We start from the raw sequence: 17,854 nt of genomic DNA, 5'->3' as shown, positions 1-17,854 counted from the left end.
GCGCAATCAACAAAATTGCTAAATTGCAACAACTGCAAGTTTTCAACCACATTTTGTTGACCTTACGGAATTAGATTAGGACATTTTACATTCTAGTAAATGACCTTTTATATTATATGAGTTACATTTACAGTGTCTGTTCTAAATTAAGTTAGATAAGGGTTAGTTCACCCAAAATTTGCTTCTTTTATTCATACAAAGTAAACGGTGACCGAGGCTGAACATTCTGCTTTTTGAGTTCCACAGGACAGATTTGGATGCCCAGTTGAACTATAGCTTTAAGATTTAGCAGGTGCTATTTAAAGCAATATTGCAATTTCATGAGATCTCTGATTCAAACCTAAAACCGTCACATTAGCAGTCCTGATCATGAACTATTGGGCTCATATTGGACAACTTTGTGGAACAGTTAAATCATGTTAAACACACATATAAAATATGCAAAGCACATTCTTTCAGGGGGTGTGTCCAGTATTTCAGAGCGACAGGTAATCTCACTTTGTTGCTAACTGCTCCGGTCTCTCCCATGTCGTTCTCTTCTCCACATGATCAACAAAATAGAAACGACCATTGTGATCCACACGTTGCTCCCAACTATAAAAACACATACAAGCAGATACGACAATTAACAGTCAACTGATATCAGTTTAAGTGGTCAATGCCAATACCGCCATCTAGAAAGCAGAGTGACCGATATGATTTATATATATATATATATGATATATTATGTCGTTTAATGACAGCAAATGTATACAAATGTAGGTCTCGTCCTTCGGATGAGATGTTAAACCAAGGTCCTGACTCTCTGTGGTCATTAAACATCCCAGGACACTTCTTGTAATGAGTAGGGGTGTAACTATTGGCCCTTCTCAATCACGGCCTCCTAATAATCCCCATCCATTAACTGGCTGTATCACTCTACTCTCTCCTCTCCACCAACAGCTGGTGAGTGTACTGGCGCACTATGGCTGCCGTCGCATCATCCAGGTGGACGCTGCACACTGGTGGTGGTTGAGGAGAGTCCCGTTCACTGTGTAAAGCGCTTTGAGTGTTGTGTCAGAAAAGCGTTCATTCACGTTCACAAAATAATGAAAACAAATGATTTAATTGAAACTTATTTTAAGCAATATGTCCTCTAAAAGTTTTGAAAATATATTAAAATGCTGATTAACAATTGGCTGATTGGATAATCACATGGATAATTGTTGGTGCCAGACGGGCTGGTTTGAGTATTTCTGGGATTTTCACACAACAGTCTCTTGAATTTACTCAGAATGCTGCCAAAAACAAAAAACATCCAGTGAGCATCAGTTCTGTGGACGGAAACGCCTTGTTGATGAGAAAGGTCAACAGAGAATGGCCAGACTGGTTAGACACAATATTATCAAAGTAGGATTTTGCTTAGGGCGCCCACATGCTCAGAAACATCCCTGAATATCAATATCTCTAACTAGAATTAACAGTATTTTTATTAATTTTTTAAATTATCGGTATTGGTCTGATTACGCCGATATAATCAACATTTTTGTTTTAAAGACATATTAGTATAGATTTATAATATCGGCGAAAATATCGGTTATCGAACATAATATATGTATCAGCCATTGATATCGGCCAAAACAATTGATATTTGCAAAATCCCCAAAAACTAAGGGCGTTTTGCAAATGCCATTTTAGCACCCTCGAAGTGCACAGCGGGAAAGGGATGCCACTCGATGCCACTGTGTCTTTCCAAACAAAAGTAGGAAAATTACTATTTTCACGAAGGGCCCTCCCTCAAGGGAGCATTCATATAGTAATGCCATGCTCCACTCAGAGTACCCACTCAAGGGCTCTCTCTTTTAGGGTGAGGTTGTTACTAAACTACATGAGTATTTGTGAATTTCATGATTGTCGTACCCTTGCGGCAGCGGCCCAGTGTTCACCATACTGGGAATCATGTTGGGGGCGGGGACTACGCTGAGAGCCATCCTACCGGGCTGCTCCTGTGTAGGGGCGGGACCACAGTTAGAGGCTCCACCCTCAGAATGGTTACGAACTGGAGTGTCAGAACATGACGAATCGCTGCCATCAAGAAACGAGCCAGTAGAGGGAGCTGCAAAGAGAAAAAAAAACATTATTATCGGTGCAGCATTCGAATTTGTGAACATTTTCGCAATGTATGCTTCACCAAACAATAATAATAAAAAAAACTATATAATTCAAAATAGCAATTTTTAATAACGATACCAACAATTAGAGAGTAGGGTGGCCATTTACCGATATTATGCAGATATATGTAAACAATATATTTGATTTAATACAACGTAAATGAGAAAATAGATCGGATAGACCACATTTTATCATGCACCGGGGGAACATTATTGTCAAGTGTGATGTAAATGGACAGATGTCCTACCTGGTGAAGAGGTGGGTCTGTGAGGGGTTGGCGGAGGAGGTCGAGAGGGTCGTGCGGGTCTCGGGGGTCGTGACCCTCTTGTTACCCCTGAAGGGGAGTCCATACCATTTACACGGCCGTTAGGGGTCGATGCTCGTTCCTGACTGTCTGACACAGCAGGCGATGGATCTCTGCTACTCCAGAGAGAGAGACAGAGAGAGAGAGAGAGAGACACTGTTTATAAGCAAGAAAAAGCTATTTTTACATATATATGATCAGAAACTATATAATGCATCATGACTCAAATAATCCCAAGTTTACTTCATAAAGGGTTCCCAACCCTTTTGACCAATGACATTCCATCACTGCTATTGGTCAAACCTATTTGCAGAAAATCAATTTTAAAAACGAAACACTGCATGCCAATTTCAGCTAACATGACAGCCAATTCAATTACCTCCTGCTCAACATTTCATAAAGCTCAGACTCCCCATTTAAAGTACCTAAAAAAAAAAAAAAGAAAGTAACATTAATTCATTTATTCGTGGTCATTTTAGTGGAATCTTACACTATTGCATTTGTATAAAAATCTATACTTTGCTTCACAAGCAATGGCTATTTAAAGGTCTCACTTTGGTTGTTGGCCTCTGCAATAAGGAACGTCTCTTGATCAACCTGCAGACCGTCCAAAAACACGGACAGATCACCAACAATATCAGACTGATCTCTGTCTGTGCACAACTGCAGCGTCTGCACCACCTCACAGACTGACAGACAACAGACCAAAAGAGACAAAACACAAGCATTTTAAAATGAAACTAAACAAACACAATCGAAACTACACTCAACATCATGTCTTTAAACATCACTACATTTGAAGGAAATACAAAAAATAAAAATTGTAATATTTTAAAAAGGTAATCGAGGCCTGAAGGTATCGACGTTTAATCATGTGGGGTCAGAGTGCAGGGTCAGCCGTGATATGGTGCCCCTGGAGCAGATAGGGTCAAGGGCCATGCTCAAGGGCCCAATAGTGGCATCTTGGCGGTGCTGGGGCTTGAACCCACAACCCTCTGTTCAGTTACCCAGAGCCTCAACCGCTGAGCCACCACTGCCCCAAATAATAAAGACACCTTTGTATCCCTGTAAGCAAACAGGGACAGATCGTATATTACAAGAAAACTCGCCACGACAATAATTAGTTCCTCCTCCATTTTGTTTTTGGAACTAATGTTTGGTGGGAACCAAAGTTTACACGGTTGTGTTCTCTAGACTTCGCTAGAGCGGAGCACTTCTATATTCCAATAGGTTGCCGCCGAACCGCGTCAAAGCTCATTGCCATAATGTTGCCCGCACTTGAACTTTCCTCTGACGCCCACACCGCCCAAGACACGCCACTTCTCGCCGCCAAGAGACGGTGGCTGGAATAGAAAATGAATGGCTTCCGGTCGATTTGCCGCTCTCGACGCCTCTGGTCTGAACGCACCATTACTTGTAAAAATGCTAAATTTGATATAAATAATTATAATGTTACAAGTGAAAATGCTAGTTTTTAATATCAGTAAGTAGGTTTGAACTAGTAAAAAACATATTTCAAACATGGAATTTTAACTATGTATTTCTAACATTTTGATACACGGTAAATATTACAGTGTTACTGGTTATGCTAATATGGCTATATACTAATCAGTAACGAGGTTTATACTAGAAATACCCCTTCCATGATGTCAAAATGGAATATAAAATTAAATGGTTGATTTCTGTAACAGCATTTTCACTATAATTTCACAATGATATGACATTCACTCTTATTCAAAGTACAATTACAGGTTTTTTTTAATTAATTTTGTACTAGATAGATTTCTGAATATACAGTTGAAGTCAGATGTTTACATACACTGAGGCTGAAGTCATTAAAAATCTTTTTTTTTAACTCTCTCTTAACTCACTCCGCAGATTTCATATTAGCAATCTATAGATTTGGCAAGTCATTTAGGGCTTCTATTTTGTGCATGACACGATTCTTTCACTTTTAATTGCACAATTCCAGTGGGTCAGAAGTTTACATACACTAAGTTAACTGTGCCTTTAAGCAGCTTGGAAAATTCCAGAAACTTATGTGAAGCTTTTAATCAATTAGCTTCTGATAGGTGGTGTACCAGTGGATGTATTTTAAGGTCTACCTTCAAACTCAGTGTCTCTTTACTTGACATCATGGGAAAATCAAAAGAAATCAGCCAAGACTTCAGAAAAAATTGTGGACCTCCACAAGTCTGGTTCATCCTTGGGAGCAATTTCCAAATGCCTGAAGGTCCCACGTTCATCTGTACACACAATAGTACACATGTGCGTACACCATGTGACCACGCAGACATCATACCGCTCAGGGAGGAGACTCATTCTGTCTCCAAGAGATGAACGTAGTTTGTGTGAAAAGTGCAAATCAATCCCAGAACAACAGTAAAGGACCTTGTGAAGATGCTGGAGGAAACAGGTGGACAAGTATCTATATCCACAGCAAAATGAGTCCTATATCGACATAACCTGAAAGGCTGCTCAGCAAGGAAGAAGCCACTGCTCCAAAACTGCCATAAAAAAGCCAGACTACAGTTTGCAAGGGCACATGGGGACAAATAACTTACTTTTGGAGAAATGTCCTCTAGTCTAATGTAACAAAAATGTTTGGCCATAATGACCATCGTTTGGATAAAAATGGTTGAAGAACCAAGCCGAAGAACACCATCCCAACCGTGAAGCATGGGGGTGGCGGCATCATGTTGTGGGGGTGCTTTGCTGCAGGAGGGACTGGTGCACTTCACTAAATAGATGACATCATGAGGAAGGAAAATTATGTGGATATATTGAAGCAACATCTCAAGACATCAGCCAGGAAGTTAAATATCAGTCTCAAATGGGACTTCCAAATGGACAATGACCCCCAAGTACCTCCAAAGTTGTGGCAAAATGGCTTAAAGACAACAAAGTAACGGTATTGGAGTGGCATCACAAAGCAATCAGATAGAAAAGTTGTGTGCAGAACTGAAAAGCATGTGCGAGCAAGGAGGTCTACAACCCTGACTCAGTTACATCAGTTCTGTTTGGAGGAATGGGACAACATTCCAGCAACTTATTGTGAGAAGCTTGTGGAAGGCTCCTCAAAAACATTTGACCCAAATTTAAAGGCAATGCTGCCAAATATGAACAAATTGTGTGTAAACATCTGACCCACTGGGAATGTGCTGAAAAGAATAAAATCTGAAATAAATAATTCTCTCTACTATTATTCTGACATTTCACATTCTTTAAATAAAGTGGTGATCCAATCTGACCTGAGACAGGGAATGTATTCTACCATTAAATGTCAGGAATTTAAATGTACTTGGCTAATGTGTATGTAAACGTCTGACTTCAACTGTACATATCAGTCATGCACTTATTGGAAAAATTGTATATTTTGATTTAAATAATTACATTGTAACTAGTAAAAATGTCCATGCCCGATAACAACAATTGAATTACAACTAGCAAACGTTTTAATTTCAGATATCTGTAATGTTATTGAAACTAGAAAGAAAGCGTTGTGGTATATCTTTAATTGTTTTTACTAGTGCACACCTAATAAGTAAATAAAAGAATAGCATTTTAACTAGTGATAATTGAATTATAGATAACAATGATTCATATCCTGGCTTGCCATACCATCAGTGCTGTCAGGTTTGTGATGGCATGCGAGTAAATTCTGTTTATTGTTATCTCATTCTTCTGTGTGTGTTCATTTGTCACAGGGGTTATCCAGGTCACACCTGCACGATGCTTTAGAAAAAGTCTTATTGTGCATCTTTTAAGTGGTCAATGTGGTGATGGGGGCGGAGCAGAGAAACTCACTTTTCATGTTGTTAGATTTGAGCACCTCGTTGACGTCAAGAGTGGCCACGCCCATCAGAACATCAGACTTCAGCGTCTGATGACTCCAAACACGGAAAATTAGCTTACTGAACGGAGTCACAATCCTGATGGACAAGCAACGCAGATAATATTACAAACAAAAGATCTAGACTGACACAAACGAAACATGTCAAACTCTGTAATCGTGATGCTTGCCTTTGCAAACACTACTAATAATGGGGTCTATAACTAGTTCTGAAAAAAGTACTAACGCTAAATTGAAGCATCATTAGGAACCGGTAGAGTGTGTGTGTGTGTGTGTGTGTGTGTGTGTGTGTGTATATAAACACCCACACAGTGAACAGCTGCTTCCATTTGGGTGAGTGTGTGTTGTTACACTTCTCTGTTTTTTTGGACTGGCCGTCCACGCACACTTCCACATATGGATTTGGGCCAAACCAGTTCTTCCTGCTGTCCTTCAGTTTGGCGGAGATCACTGCAAACAGGAAGAACAGACGGTCAAACACGCATGTAATCAGGGTTAAAACTCAGTGACCTCACGTACAGTCATGACCACTAAATATTACAGTAGTAAACCAAGGGCAGGCCTACAGGTCAATAGACTGTATGAAAATACATAAACAATATTTATTTTTAGTATTGAAATGTTACCCCTTTACTATTTAAAAATATGCAAATGAGGCATCATTTTGCATAAATTGCATAATATTACAAAAGTGATAGACTTCAACCAAACAAACAAATATGGAGTTTGTTTCAGAATCAAAGCAAACTCTTAATGTTCAACTAAAAAGAGAGAAGCCTTATTTTCTGCTTGGAATGAAAAACGAAGCGGTGTAGATAAAATACATCGAATATTATTTTTAAGAAATAGATAGACAGTATATTGACAGTTGTTTCATTGCAATGAACATGACAGGTCTACCCTTACTTTGGACATCGTTTTAAATAAAAAAGGAACTTTTATAATTTTTTCTGATGTTTTGAATCACTTTCCAAAATTATCAGCCAATATTAGCCTTTCACCAAAACGTCGTATCGCTGTATATATGTTTACCGATATGAAAACTTTTTTCAGAGCATATAATGCAGAAAACAATGCTAGAATTGGTGTCATAACGTAGTTTGTCCAGCAGAGAATGATCTGACTCCATTGTTTACAGAGCTGAGCTGACGTGGCTCTGCAGACAGGGCGGACTTTAGCGGTGTGGAGTTAAGCGGTGCCTTCTTGGTAAGTTGCTAACTAGTTTGTGAAATACATATTGGAAAGTTAATAAACAATGACCCCATAATTCTCCCTTTGCAATATAACTAATATAACGTTAACCCAGTCCCTGACAATCATGTTTATCGCATCTGTTTGCTAGCTATAGTTTGTCAGTGTAGGCAGTAATGTTGCAGATTGAAAGGTAAACATCAGAGCATCTTTTTGCAGCTCAACAGATAATGGTGCGGTGGTGGATTGTGTCTGTTGAGTGTTGATTTCACGCTACGTTGTTACCTAGTTGGTGAGATGCAATGCTGGTTCAACTTTTGCTCTCCGTGACAACGAGCTTATAGCGAACTAGCTAATCTTGTAGCTACTTTCATTGCTTGTCAGCTGAGTGGACGCTAATGTGTAAACATGTATTCACCAAAGTGTTTTGTTCAAGATTCGCAGTTTGGTACCCCTTCAACCAAACTATTCAATTTCAAAATGTAATATTTAAAAGTCTGGTTCTCCACCGTTGAAAGTTTCCCCTGAACTTGTATAGCAGAATAAGGTGTAACAAAGCTGCCGCTGTGTATCTCTTGACTCGGCAGGTGTAAATGCTTCTTGTTTTACAACCTGCCTCTAATTGACTAGCAGTATTAAAAAAGTCAGCTGATACTAAACAGTACAACTGACGTTTATTTAGTTATTTAATTTATTTGTATTTATTCTTTATTTAAATGGTCTGGAACTGACTGATACTGAACAAACAGTACTGGCTATTTATTGAATTTTTATTTATTCTTTTTCTCTGTGTTCATTTCTAGAATTTGTTGACAATGTATAATAATAATGTCAAATATTCTTTTAATTTGTTTCAGAAAGCAGCCTTCTGAGTATCTTTGCATAGTCATATCGTTGCACAATCCACATAGAAAAGGTCTGTTTTCATTCCAGCTCAAAAACGTACTATATCAGCCACAATATCGGCAATCCGTGAATTTCCCCCCCATATCGGTCAGGCTCTATTTAATACGTCCTGCCATTCAGCACAATGGCACAAATTGCTTTTATTTTATTTTGCTGTGCAACTTATAACAGACATACTCATTTGACCTGCAGTTTTTAAAATGTATATAAAACTAAAGAAACAAACTACATTAAAGAGGTAGACAGATATATTGGTTTATTGATTAACATCTTAAAGATAATCCAGAGAAATGGGATGCACCTAGTGTTGTCAAAAATATCGATATTTCGATAAATATCGATACTGAAATATCTGAACGGTACCAATACTAATTTCTCTAAGTATCGATACTAGCCGAGCTGTCACTTTCACTTCTCTCCAAAGGCGCGTTGACAAACACCACACACACTCGCACTCCTCTCATTACGCTCTGGTTAAATAGCAAAAGTGAAGTGAATGTAAAGATAGCGAGTGCATGCGCGCCCAGCGACCAGTTTTGTTTGATAAAGAACACAGCAGGAGTGCTATCTGGAAATATTTTTGATATGAAGCCAGACATCCCAAGTCTCCGGAAGTTCCTGGAGTCTCCCGCATATTGATAGCTTCTCCCTGATGCCCGCAATTTAGTTCAAATCTCCGGAATCTATAGCGCACGTCGCGAGACAGAACATACTGCACGCATAACATAGATAGCGCGCACACAACATACATAAGCGCGTGCACGGCAGAGAGGGAGAAGCGAGAGACCTTATGAAAGCTAGTCAACCCCAACCCCCCTTGACGTTTAAGTTTCTTTTGTTGACATTGAGATTGGATTTGATTTGACTTGGAAATACAAAAGATTGCACTTTTATTTACTTGCACTTTATTGGTTTTTGAATGTATGGCAATCTGAGAGGCTTTTGAACAAGTGCAATACCTCAGGACATTTTGTTCATGTAAAATATACCTCATTGTCATGTTCTAGACAGTTCTACCCTCTTAATATTGTGGCAGTTTTTTTCTCTGTGGTATCGAAAATGGTATCGAATATCGATATTTTTCAAGGTATCGTATCGAAGTTAGAAATTCTAGTATCGTGACAACACTAGATGCACCTGAGCTAAATTTCAAGTGTCAGAGCAAAGGGTCTGAAAACTTATGTCAACGTCATATTTCAGTTTTTTCTTTTTAATAAATTTGCAATGCTATCAAAAATCTAGTTTTTTGTTTTTGACATTATGGGGTATGGAGTGTAGATTGATGTGAAAAAAATATTTAAAATAAATTGCATTATTGTGGCAGATGAATAAAGCATTGATTGGACAATCCAAAAAGTGGCTTAAGAGCTCCACATTGTTTTAATATCACTGAACAAGCCTACAGTTGACATCGGTTTCGTCAAAGTGTCCAGTTCTCACAGTACACGTCCTTGCGTTCCATCTGCCCTATTTTTAATTGTCGCTCCATGTACATGAGCATGCCTCAGATGGACGCGTTTAGAGCGCCTCACTGGTAATCGGCGTCATAAACGCCACATTTATAGGATATTGTATCAAGTTAAAAGATTCCTGAACTCTGTTGTGCTTCCTCAGTGCTTGGGATACATTGAATGCACAATGAATATAAGTAAAATCATGATATGATTAAACCACATATGGTTGAGATTTAAATAAATAAAAAGTCTGCATGTGCTGCACACTTCAAAAAGAATGTGTGAATCTGGCTGTTCATTCACTGATACCTCATCATAATCATCAAACAGCAGAGCACTCATTTCCAGTGAAGCATGCAGCACATGCAGACTTTATATTTATACAATGTAATTGCAGCCTTTAGTGGTTTTATAAGCACATTAAGCCATAGCAAACTACTTAGCCAGATGTGGGACGCTGTCGTCATACAACAAAACATACAAACCAAAAGTCCTTCATTCGGCCTGCCGCCAAAATAACAGCTTCATTTAACCAGAAGTGTGAATATGAAGAAATTGCGAAAGCAATATATTACTACTGTATAGTAAAATGTAATCTCCAATGTAGTCTTAATTAAATAATAATAAATCAAATTATAGAAATGTTATTATATATGCAATATCTCACAAGCAAGAGTGCTGTTGTATGAATACAAATGTTCATCAATGCTTTCATTAATACTTCATTTCATTGTGCAGCGCTGTATTTGACACCAAAACAAAAACAAATTTGGATTGTGCTGCGAGGATCTGCAGTAACTTATTTTGATAAAAACTAATACAATGGTATGTTGAAAAGTAATTGTATTGTTTTCAATTGATTGAAGTTCATGAATTCATTTAATTAGCCATTTTTAGTATGATCAACATGTAATGGAACTTTAGAAAACAAAACATCTCATTTTACTGCAAGCTGGATTTGAACTTAGGTCACACATGACACCTCCACAATTCCCTGTTGGAAAAACCAGCTTAAGATGGCAGCCGTGTTTTGGAACATGATTGCTGGTTCAAGCTGGTCCTTAGCTGGTCCAAGCTGGTCATGAGCTGGTCGACCAGCTACCATGTTCCAAAAACCAGCTTGACCACCTTGAACTGGTATGACAAGCTGGAAGCTGGTCTAAGCTGGTCTCCCAGTTTGGACCAGCTAATAACCAGCTACCATGTTATGTGCTTTCTTACCAAAATGACGTTCTTTATTTTGAATTTCTTAGTTCTCATTTTACTGCAAGCTGGATTTGACCTTAGGTCACACATGTGAACCCTCTGACACCTCTAAAATTCCCTAGTGGAAAATCCAGCTTAAGCTGGTAGCTGAGATTTGGAACATGGTAGCTGGTTCAAGCTAGACCTTAGCTGGTCCAAGCTGGTCCTAAAAAGATCCAAGGTGGTCATGAGCTGGTCCAAGGTGGTCATGAGCTGGTCGACCAGCTACCATGTTCCAAAAACCAGCTTGACAACCTTGAGCTGGTATGATAAGCTGGTAGCTGGTCTAAGTTGGTCTCCCTGCTAGACCAGCTAATGACCAGCTACCATGTCCAAAACACAGCTACCAGCTTAAGCTGCATTTTCCACTAGGGAACTGTTCTTCTGTTACTCATTTAGAGCGTGGCACTATTAGAGTTTATTATTAAATATTATTGAAATGTACTAAGGAGTTGGGAAGACCATCAATCAGACAACGAGATGATCAGGAAGACCGGCACAGTCTCAGATAAAACATAGGCAGACACCTATGCAAACACACAGAGAGGAAACATACCCATGATCTGAAGCTGTGATTTCATGGAGATGCCATTAGCAAGGCCCGCTTTAGCTACACTGCTGGCCATGACATGAGCGGATCTGAGACCTGCCAAAAAAAAAAACATGAGGAAACTTTAGCAAATGTAGCAAACAAAGACCCAACTACAACAGTACAACACAATAGAGGATGTGAGAGGAATCTGGGAAAGATAAAAATGGAGAATGTATCAAACGTCACTGAAGCTTGTGGACAGTCCTAACCCCAATCCTTACCATGACAGTAACCCTAAACATTACCATGACCGTAACCCTAAACCTTACCATGACCGTAACCCTAAACCTTACCATGACCGTAACCCCAATCCTTACCATGACAGTAACCCTAAACCTTACCATGACCGTAACCCTAAACCTTACCATGACAGTAACCCTAAACCTTACCATGACCGTTACCCTAAACCTTACCATGACCGTAACCCTAAACCTTACCATGACCGTAACCCTAAACCTTACCATGACAGTAACCCTAAACCTTACCATGACCGTAACCCTAAACCTTACCATGACCGTTACCCTAAACCTTACCATGACCGTAACCCTAAACCTTACCATGACCGTAACCCTAAACCTTACCATGACCGTAACCCTAAACCTTACCATGACCGTAACCCTAAACCTTACCATGACCGTAACCCTAAACCTTACCATGACCGTAACCCTAAACCTTACCATGACCGTAACCCTAAACCTTACCATGACCGTAACCCTAAACCTTACCATGACAGTAACCCTAAACCTTACCATGACCGTAACCCTAAACCTTACCATGACAGTAACCCTAAACCTTACCATGACCGTAACCCAAACCTTACCATGACAGTAACCCTAAACCTTACCATGACCGTAACCCTAAACCTTACCATGACAGTAACCCTAAACATTACCATGACCGTAACCCTAAACCTTACCATGACCGTAACCCTAAACCTTACCATGACAGTAACCCTAAACATTACCATGACAGTAACCCTAAACCTTACCATGACCGTAACCCTAAACATTACCATGACCGTAACCCTAAACCTTACCATGACCGTAACCCTAAACATTACCATGACCGTAACCCTAAACCTTACCATGACCGTAACCCTAAACATTACCATGACCGTAACCCTAAACCTTACCATGACCGTAACCCTAAACCTTACCATGACCGTAACCCTAAACCTTACCATGACCGTAACCCTAAACCTTACCATGACAGTAACCCTAAACCTTACCATGACAGTAACCCTAAACCTTACCATGACCGTAACCCTAAACCTTACCATGACCGTAACCCTAAACCTTACCATGACCGTAACCCTAAACCTTACCATGACCGTAACCCTAAACCTTACCATGACCGTTACCCTAAACCTTACCATGACAGTAACCCTAAACATTACCATGACCGTAACCCTAAATATTACCATGACCGTAACCCTAAACCTTACCATGACCGTAACCCTAAACCTTACCATGACAGTAACCCTAAACATTACCATGACCGTAACCCTAAACCTTACCATGACCGTAACCCTAAACCTTACCATGACCGTAACCCTAAACCTTACCATGACCGTAACCCAAACCTTACCATGACCGTAACCCTAAACCTTACCATGACCGTAACCCTAAACCTTACCATGACAGAGAGAAAGAGGAAGAGCTATCTGCCAGAGATCTGACAAACTTTCACTGGAGCTCAACTCGGAGTAAATTATTCATCACTGATCGTGTGTCGAGCCTTAATAACACTACAGGCCGAACCCAGAGACGTCACAGACACAGACAACCACAAGGGCGAAACATTCTTTTAATTACAGTGACGAGCTCCTAGTTCAAAGGTCATGACAGATCTCCAGCCATGCGGTTTCCATTTTTGCCAGATCTATTTTTAATTTACAGAATTAATTAATTGCGGTCAAGACGGCAGGATCGGTCTTGCACATGTACACTGCCAGCACTTCATTATTAAAAAAAAATCTACTTTAAAAGGGACAGTTCACCCAAAAATGAGAATTCTCTCATCATTTACTCACCTTCATGCCATCCCAAATATGCACGACTTTCTTTTTTCAGCAGAACACAAATGAAGATTTTTAAAAGAATATTCTAGCTCTGTCGGTCCTTACAATGCAAGTGAATGGTGGCCAGAACTTTTAAGCTCCAAAAAGCACATAAAGTCAGCATAAAAGTAATCCATACGACTCATGTGGTTAAACGGATGTCTTCTAAAGTGATACGATCGCTTTGGGTGAGAAACAGGTCAATATTTAAGTCCTTTTCACTATATTTGTTTACTTCCGGTTGCTCTCAAATGGCTGAGAACTGACACAATACAACCTGGAAGTGCAGATCGGTTTGTTTACAACAGAGCGCCGTCCACAAGCTTCATAGGCTTTGATTTTATTTAAACACTCAAACGCGCTTGTCACGCAAGAGGCGGTGTGATGTAGTTCCCCTCATGGCTACATATTGGAGACTGACCAGAAGTAAACAATTATGTGAAAAGCACCTAAATATTGATCTGTTTTTCACCCAAAGTGATCGTATCGCTTTAGAAGACATTCATTTAACCACTGGAGTCGTATGGATTACATCTGATCCAACTGTTTGTGCTTTTTGAGCTTTAAAGTGCTGGTCACCATTCACTTGCATTGTATGGACCTACAGAGCTGAGATATTCTTCTAAAAACCTGATTTGTGTTCTGCAGAAGAAAGAAAGTCATACACATCTGGGATGGCATGAGGGTGAGTAAATGTTAAAGAATTATATTTTGGGGGGTGAATTATCCCTTTAATCAGAATTCCTGTTGAACAACTACAGACCTAGCAAAGGAAAGCGGCACCAATTAGAGAGCCACGGCCAACAAAGCCCACGAAATGAGCTCAGCAATTATTGACGCTGACTACCACCCTTGAAGTCGGGAGTTTGAATCCAGAGCGTTATATCTCCAGTCAGGCTTCCTAAGCAACCAATTGGCCCGGTTGCTAGGGGGGGTAGAGTCAAGTTGGGTTAACCTCCTCGTAGTCGCTATAATGTGGTTCGCTCTCGGTGGGGCGCATGGCGAGTTGTGTGTGGATGCCACGGAGAATAGCATGAAGCCTCCACATGCGCTATTTTTTATATATGCAAAATGTTGATTACCACAACAATTATTTCAACGTGTCCCTCCTTTTCTTTAAAAAATAAATAAAATAAAATAGTTACAGGTTACAGTGAGGCACTTACAGTGAATGGGGGCCAATTTTTGGAGGGTTTAAAAGGCAGAAATGTGAAGCTTATAATTTTGTGAAAGCACTTCTGTTAAATCTTGTGTATTATTTGAGATATAAAGTTATTTATTTCAGTGTTTTTACGCTCATTTTAGGATTTAAGGGGTTGCAACGGTACGTCATCATGACGACGAAGTTGTAAAATTAGATTTTATCACGGTAAAATCATGTTTACACACATATTGTTTACGTTTTTTGGCTGTACTTTTGAAACAGAGACGACTTTAACGTTTATGGACTGGCCCCCATTCACTTCCATTGTAGGTGCCTCATTGTAACCCAGATATTTGCTTTTATTTAAAGAAAGGTTATTTGTTGTTGTAATCAACATTGTCACAAATGCTGTTGATTGGGATTCATTTGTATTGAGCCTGGAATGTCCCTTTATGTAACCATGGTGAATTTCCATAACGACCGCTGTCATCAAAACAATAAACAAAACAGATTCCAAAAGCTTCTCACAATGATGAAAACATGAATTTCCTGCGATTTTACAATAGTAACAGTAAATGCAGTTAGTAAGGTATATTGGAAATACTGTGTTTACCCTGGTAAATATCTAGGAGCTTTGATCAGGACAGACCTGTTCAGCTGGGAAACATTCAAATGATCATAACAGCTGAAAGCAAAAATAGCAACAATCCCAAACATGAGCGGAACAGTCTTAACACTCAACAGGAACTGGTCGCTTGATCAATAAACTATTAAATAGACCAGTGTTTGTAAGATACTCTAAAAAAGTAGCTAACTACCAACTACTAATTACATCTACAGTGTAATTAGAATACTGTACTAATTACTCTGTCGGAAAGTAATCGCATTACTTATTACTAGTTACTTTCTAAAACCCTCATCAACCTCGACCAGATGAAAATGACAAGGATAGACACGAAACTGTTCTTTTAATTCTTTCAAATAAATCACATAAAATCTAATTAATTATTCATGAACTGGCCAAAGAATTTAAAGGGGCGGCGTTAAATTACAAAACATATATTTTAACATTAGACTTTACATTTTCATTTTAAATTCATTATTGTTTTATATAGTTTATACAGTATTTAACACAATTAAATCAGAAGTAACTAATTAAATTACTAAAAAAGTAAGAGTAATCCCCTACTTTACTTTTTTTCAATTAACTCATTTAATAACAGTAATTAATTACTTTGTAATTCATTACACTCAACACTGCTTCATACTGATGGTATTGATTCCCAATGGCTCTCAAGGTCAAATCTAAGTTGATTTAAAGCGATTTGAACAGTCAAAGTGATTGATCAACCTGTCAGCATGTTTGAGTGACAATATGAGGAACAGCACAGATAGACATACACTCATATACAGACAGTAATCTGTATCATAGCTACATTTCTGAACCAGCTATTCATCACTTACCCGAATCTGTCGGCGGGTCCGATGTGAAACGTGAAACCGTACAGTCCTGAAATAGTTATTAGAGAATCACGGTGCGACTCGGTTCAGATCAGGAATGAACTTCCGCCATCTTCACGGCAATACGTCACAACTGACGTCAGCCAAAGACACTGTTCTGGAATCAGCCCATTCACTCCAGTATGTTGCACTGAGACATAAATGTGCCCTTCCACGAGAGGCTCTTGATGGCTCAGAACTAAATATGAATAAATGAAAATATTTTTGGTGCAAAACAACCGAGCGCCTGTGACAGTATTTGTAGTTGTAGAGATTAGCCACACATGTGTATTAAATTTGAAGTCACAGAGAATTTTTTTTTACTTTTTTTCTCTCCCACTAACACAACACAACAGTTACACCTTCTCAAACTCTTCATTGCAGGTGCACAAATCCTTTTCTACGAATCACAAATTAAGAAAGTCGAACGCTCTCATTTTTGCTACAGTTGCTGCAGTGAATATGGTGCAAAACACCAAAAAGTAACGGACACATTTTGCTCATGCGCAAATCAGTATGTGAATTCATCCAATAAGAGTTGCACACTTGTGGAATATTTTCTCACAAATATATATATATATTTTTTCTTGGTTATTTTTCTAGCACAAACACAAGTACATAACTACAACTGATTGAATCTGCTGCTACGATTCTCAAGCTCTCTTTTTCGCACGCTCTGTGTAAAATATGGAGCAAAGTGATTTGTGCATCAGTAGAGGCAGCAGTAGCACTGTTCGGAGATCAGAGAATGTTGGCCAATCAGAAGAGCTCGTTTGGGCGCCTCACCGTTGGCGGAAAATGGCGCCCGAATGAGTTGGAGAAAAAAAAAAAACTTCCATGAGCATCTTCCCGAGCTGGCAGTAGCAAAAACCAATAAAGTTATGCTTTTTTCGTACTTTTTTTATGAAATCCCTCACTGTTATACATTTGTTTACATAAGTTTAAATATGCGTGCTGGTCACTGCGGTCAAGCCAGCCGCGATTTAAATCCGAGTGCGCGCAAATTGCCGTTAAAACGGTAATTTGAGGAAAGATCAGAAAGACGCTTTCTGACTCTTGTTGATTTTGTGGAAAACGGTTGAAGAATCTCTTTCTTTTTGCTAGAAATCTCTCAGAGTCCAGGTTTCCAGATGTCAAAGATGTTTGTTATCTTTCCTGAGTCCATTAATCTTTCAATTCCACTATCTCCCACCAATGGACTCACACTTTGCATCCTTTGAGCTCGCCACCATTGTTTCCTAGGCCATCTGGCTTTTATTTAATGGTGGAAACTTATTAACTTATCTATTTAAAAAAAAAAAAAAACATCTGTTTCTATAGAATATACTTTCCAAGCACTATAACAACACAGTGGTTCTTTATGTAATTAGCCTTAAAGTTAATCTACTTTCTGCTCTGTATGTTGACCAAACCCATTAGATACCTCTGTGTTTATCTCCTTAATTGTTACATTAC

The 17,854-nt window shown here is 39.1% G+C and overlaps 1 protein-coding gene across 3 annotated transcripts in view; it reads right to left on the bottom strand.

The window, feature by feature from the left end:
• Nucleotides 1-16,484, bottom strand: part of LOC127624747 (E3 ubiquitin-protein ligase Itchy-like) — a 38,588-nt gene extending 22,104 nt beyond the window's left edge. For 2 of the 3 annotated variants that reach the window (XM_052099607.1, XM_052099608.1), the window contains exons 1-9: nt 16,364-16,484; nt 11,661-11,750; nt 6,617-6,758; nt 6,263-6,387; nt 3,010-3,144; nt 2,835-2,880; nt 2,399-2,571; nt 1,900-2,095; nt 499-594 (exon numbers count right to left, since the gene is read on the bottom strand). In XM_052099607.1, the coding sequence (XP_051955567.1) occupies nt 499-594; nt 1,900-2,095; nt 2,399-2,571; nt 2,835-2,880; nt 3,010-3,144; nt 6,263-6,387; nt 6,617-6,758; nt 11,661-11,730 (983 nt within the window). In that variant the 5' untranslated portion in view covers nt 11,731-11,750; nt 16,364-16,484. The remainder of the gene's footprint in view (nt 1-498; nt 595-1,899; nt 2,096-2,398; nt 2,572-2,834; nt 2,881-3,009; nt 3,145-6,262; nt 6,388-6,616; nt 6,759-11,660; nt 11,751-16,363) is intronic. The other variant, XM_052099609.1, reaches the window with a different exon arrangement.
• Nucleotides 16,485-17,854: the final 1,370 nt, after the last annotated feature.

This window comes from Xyrauchen texanus, chromosome 31 (assembly GCF_025860055.1).
Source record: "Xyrauchen texanus isolate HMW12.3.18 chromosome 31, RBS_HiC_50CHRs, whole genome shotgun sequence".
NCBI lineage: Eukaryota > Metazoa > Chordata > Actinopteri > Cypriniformes > Catostomidae > Xyrauchen > Xyrauchen texanus.
This window is presented reverse-complemented; position numbering and strand designations above follow the sequence as displayed.